Source organism: Thalia democratica, chromosome 5 (assembly GCF_965202585.1).
Source record: "Thalia democratica chromosome 5, ktThaDemo2.hap1.1, whole genome shotgun sequence".
NCBI classification, from domain to species: Eukaryota; Metazoa; Chordata; class Thaliacea; order Salpida; family Salpidae; genus Thalia; species Thalia democratica.
The window spans coordinates 25,311,869-25,316,856 of NC_139169.1; the positions used below are offsets into that span (position 1 = coordinate 25,311,869).

Sequence of the window (4,988 nt, forward strand, 5' to 3'; positions counted from 1 at the left end):
TTAGTTTAAATTAAATGGTGAGGTTTCAGAAAGGTTGCTTGAAGACTTTAGGTCTAGACAGTTTTTTCTTCTATTTAATTTAGTCCTTCCATAAGGAACCTTTAGAGCTTTCCGACTTTTTACCATCATATCTAAGAAACTAATTTAGTTTCCAGGGTAAAATGCAACTGCTAGCTAAAATCAAAAGTAAAAAAGAGCCCCTCTACGCTCTTAATTATTTAGAAATAAAATATTATAATTACTTTTTTCTTGAGGTAGAGATGTCAATACTTCAGGAAATATTTCTTAAAAAACATAACATTGTTTCTGGTGTTGGAAGTTTAAAAATATAAATTTCAAATAAAAGAAAGATGTATGATTTTTTCATATTATGAAAATTCCTTGATATGAGTTACATAAATATTAGTAATATTTGAACTATATTTTATGACTGTAAAAATTTGAAGAACAATATTTATAAAATTAAAAAAATATTTTTAGTGAACAAGGTTTATTTTTGCATTTTTGTTTTAAAAAAACCTTGATAACTATTGAACTCACTGACTTTGATCCTATAAATTTCAAAGTTGTTATGAATTTTATTCGACTATTAGAAGTGTCTGATAGCAAAAATATAAGTGTACAAATTAGAAACAACTTGCAATAAACATTAGTTTACTTATAAACTAATTCATAAAGTACTGTTTTTATCAAAATAATTTTGCTGCAATATACCATAATAGTAAACATTTTTATATTTTAAAAAGTGTTATTAATGTATAATTATCAAACACTTGCTAGAATGTTTTTCTAAATATTATAAAATTTATTATTTGTATGTTCTATTTTCTAAAACCAAAATGTGTGCATAAATATCTGCTTGTAGTAGTCAACAAAAAACATGTTTTTAGCCTAACTTAGTTTTGCAATAAAATATATTTTCTCAGACTTTAAATAAAATCAATATGAGCAAGTTGGTGGCAAAACTTTCAGCACAGGTTCCAGTATTGATGGAGGCAGCAAAACCTCAATTGAGCAAGTTCATGTATTACGCAAAAGTAGAACTTCGCCCACCCACCCCTGTTGAAGTTGGACAGGCCATCCCTCTTCTTACTAAAGGTATTTATTTGCTAAATTTTTACAAAATTATTGAATTAGAATATCTCTTAAGTTATTGAGTTATCATAAATGTTACTCAGCTACACTAGTTTGAACATTTTGTTTGCTTTATTTTTAAACATATAAAAGTTTTGTATTTATAGATTTTTTTGTTTATAAATTTAAGTTTGCTATTCTTTTCACTAAAGGTTGGCATACTCTCAAGTTATTTATACTAAAATACTTTATAAGATATTAAAATAAATAAATATTTTTTTAATTTAAATAAAATAATATACTTTTCATAAAAGTTTTACTGTAAAGTTTTAGATAAAATAGAAGCAGTAGAAACTTTTCATTGACAATTTTCTTTGAATTAAAAACAATTCACTAAAATTCTATCTTTGTTCATTTTGTCTTGAATTTTTAAGTCATACTTCATTATATTATTCTACCATTACAAGAAAAAAATATATCTTAATAATCTTAAGTAAAAGATAAACATTTAAGACCAGCAGTAAAAAATATAGCACTTTTACTCAAAACTAAGTTAAATACTACAAATTTTTTTTTTTCTTGAGTTAAGTTTAAACTAAGAAAGTTCAAGAGCAAATCCTAGAAAATTGTTTTGATTTTTTAAATTTTAATTATTTCTTTCGATCATTATGAATGTTTAATATTACGTCTCCTATTCTTATATACAAATCTATTAATGGTAGAATTACATGCTTGCTAAGTTTAAAGTAAGTGCAACTTGTAAAAAATATCTACCCACCAATAGCGTTGTTTTCTTAATAATTTACTTTTTATTTTAATAATTTAATTTACTTGTATTTTTGTATTTATCCCTTACAAAAAAGTTTTATTGTTATTAGTTTGTATTGAGAATATTTATTACTTTGAAAAATCTCTATTAATATTTTGTTTCCTAGATTGTTAAATTAGTTCGTGATTAGCTTAAAAAGTTAAAACTAGACGTATTAAAATCTTACTAAATTTTTCTTACACAAAGCTTATACTTAGGTTATTTAGGCTTGGCTCTTTAAGATATACCAATAAGAAGTTACAAAAATTTAAATTACAAACATTCTTATTGATCTTTTAAATTTTAAAATGTATTTAAAAAAGTTCTTATTAATAATCTAATAAAAACTATTATGAGTAAAAAACTCTGCTATACTGAACTTGACTTTTATCTCCACTGAAATTTAGCTAATATTATTAATACTCTTTGAAAAAAAGTAAAAAGAAAGTAAAAATTGATTGTTTTTATAGTATAAATTCATAACTGTGTTTAAAACTTTTCAACTTTTATCATCTGATTATTTAATGATGTCAACGAGTATTTAATATTTAAAAAAGTTGAATTAGAGCTTGTATCAATAAAAGTTTAAAAACTTTCAATTTTATATCATTTTAGTTGCTTTTTTCTAACAAATTAATTTATAGTTTAGAAAAACTTTAATGGTTTAATTGTTACAGGAATCAGTAATTTGATTCAATAAAAGTTATGGTTTACTTTGTAATAAAATTGTTTGTTTAATTTCACTGGTTATTAAGTATATTAAAAAATACCATTTCTATAATCATTTCTAATTATATCAGTTTCATATAAGAAAAAGTAAAATAATTAAAAAATAAATAATCTACTAATCGATAATTACCATGCACATTAAAATACAGTTTTTTGTAAACAACTAAATTTTAAACAGGAATAAGCAATGTAACTTCAAATCAACAAAAAAGAAAATAAATAAAATACACTTATTTATAAACAAATCATTTTAACACAGGAATTTCAAACGTGACTTCAATGCAGTTCACACAGCTTCCAGTGAAACAAGCGCTTTTGAACGCCATGGTCTTCACTGAAGTTTGCTGCTGGTTCTTTGTTGGTGAGGTCATTGGAAGGGGCAGCCTTGTCGGATATGACGTTTAATTGTTTAGATAATTCTTTCTTCTGTTTAATGTTATGTAGTAAAAAGTTTTTAAGTTTTTATATAAAGTTTTTAAGTCTTGTTAATATTCATGCATATTATCAATAACAAATAAGCTTCAAATTTATTATCAAGTTTCAAAACATCTCTAAAATAAGAGTTTCAACATTTTTAGTGTATAAAGTGTTATAAATAAAACATTATGTATTCAAACTTTTTATGGCGGTTGTTTTATGTATGGTGCTAATAAAAAAGTACAAGCTTTTTTGATAAGTAATAACGTAGTTAAAAAAAGTAAGTTTACTTACCGTTTTGTATCTGTTTATCAGTGAGAATGAGCTATAGTATTGCGTTTTGTCTCAACTTAAAAAAACTTCACTTACAAATGTTTTATAATATTGCTGTTTAATGGCAGACAAAAAAAGTTATTAAATCTAAAATGTGACATAAGATAGAAGTATTAGCTGTTTTAAAAGTATTTCTGCCAATTATTGACTTAATATTTGCTTTCCTTAAAGGTACATATTTTTTAGTTTTCTTTTAGCAAAAAAAAAAGTTTTTTATTTAAAGTTTGATGTACTTAATTAGTTTCTCTATTATATAAGTATGTCAACTAAAGTTTTTATAAAAAATGCATTCTTCGAGTCTGTAGCTTTTTTTTTTGGCAATTACAAAACAGCTTTTGAAAATTTTTAGCTGACTTAAAAAAAAATTAATGGTACAACTTTTCAATTTTTTGAAAAAAATCCCAATGCAAACTGTATGGGACTTAAAAAGTGTGACCTTAAAGTTTTTAGCTGGAAGTTATTTTACATGTGGAAATTATTACAAAAACACATTGTGAAAAATTTAAAACTATTTAAAGATTTTCTTGATTTTATAGTATTTTTGTTACTTATTGTAAACTATCTTTTTTTTTTTAATCAAGAAATGTGTTTATTAAACTTTTTTTCATAACTTAAGTTGTCCACAATGTGCTTCTGTGATATTTGCCAGTAATATGTAAATTTATTACCAGCTAAAAACTTTTGCTGTCGCATTTTGTGGTCCCATGCACTTTGCATAGGGATTGTTTTTATAAAATTGAAAATTTCTACCATGAAAAACTAAAAAGTCAGCTAAAATTTTTCTAAAGTTTTTTTGATATAATTTGTTGCTGTTATATTTGCCACATGTAAAAATGTTTTTAGCTGAAAACTCAAATATTGCTTTTTTGTAAGCACCCTAATATACATTAAGACTGTTGTATCTTTTTAATTATAGTATATTTTGAAATCAAGTTTATCAACTTAAGTTGACTTACATTTGTTTTCTTTGAGTATATCATTAAATTTTAAGGCTATAATATTTTTTTACTCAGCTAAGAACATTTTTTAACTTTTATTGAAGAAACTAACATTTTGACCTGAGGTTACCATAACTAAAATAACGATAACGTGTTTTTAAAGTTATTTATAACCTTGGTCATACGTTGCACCAACCATTATTATTTTTTGCCTAAAACCTCCTGAAGGTGTGAATAATACCAATCAAATTTAATTAAACAGTAAACTTACTAATATTAAAAACATTAAGTTGCTTCTTTTTATTAGCAAAATGTTAAGAAATTTTTTGCTTAAACCGTATTCATAAGACAAAATTTATTCAAGAACTTTTTTTTACATTCATGAGTTGTTAATCAAGTTTTCTTATGTCGCATTAATATTAAATCTTATGATTAAGCAAGACATTTGGATGCTATTTTATGTAGCATTTGAAAAGAGTTCACAAGCAGAATTATTACGAAGCTTTGGGTGAACTAATAAACTTAATCTAACCTAGACAGCATTGTTGTAAAGTAAAATAATTAAACTGCTACCATCTAAAAAATGGTGTTAAACTTATAATAATAAAACTTGAGATGTTTTATTAATATAATTTCGAATATTTCTAATTCAGTGGAAACTTTATTATTTACCTTGTAAAATATACATA

At 23.8% G+C, this 4,988-nt stretch overlaps 1 protein-coding gene across 1 annotated transcript; it reads left to right on the top strand.

Moving 5' to 3' along the window:
• Positions 1 to 930: 930 nt before the first annotated feature.
• LOC145837007 (ATP synthase F(0) complex subunit g, mitochondrial-like) lies at positions 931 to 3,031 on the top strand. The gene is made up of 2 exons (XM_082944774.1): positions 931 to 1,098; positions 2,871 to 3,031. Exons 1-2 carry the CDS (start codon positions 945 to 947, stop codon positions 3,014 to 3,016), a joined length of 300 nt encoding a protein of 99 aa, XP_082800900.1. The 5' UTR covers positions 931 to 944; the 3' UTR covers positions 3,017 to 3,031.
• Positions 3,032 to 4,988: the final 1,957 nt, after the last annotated feature.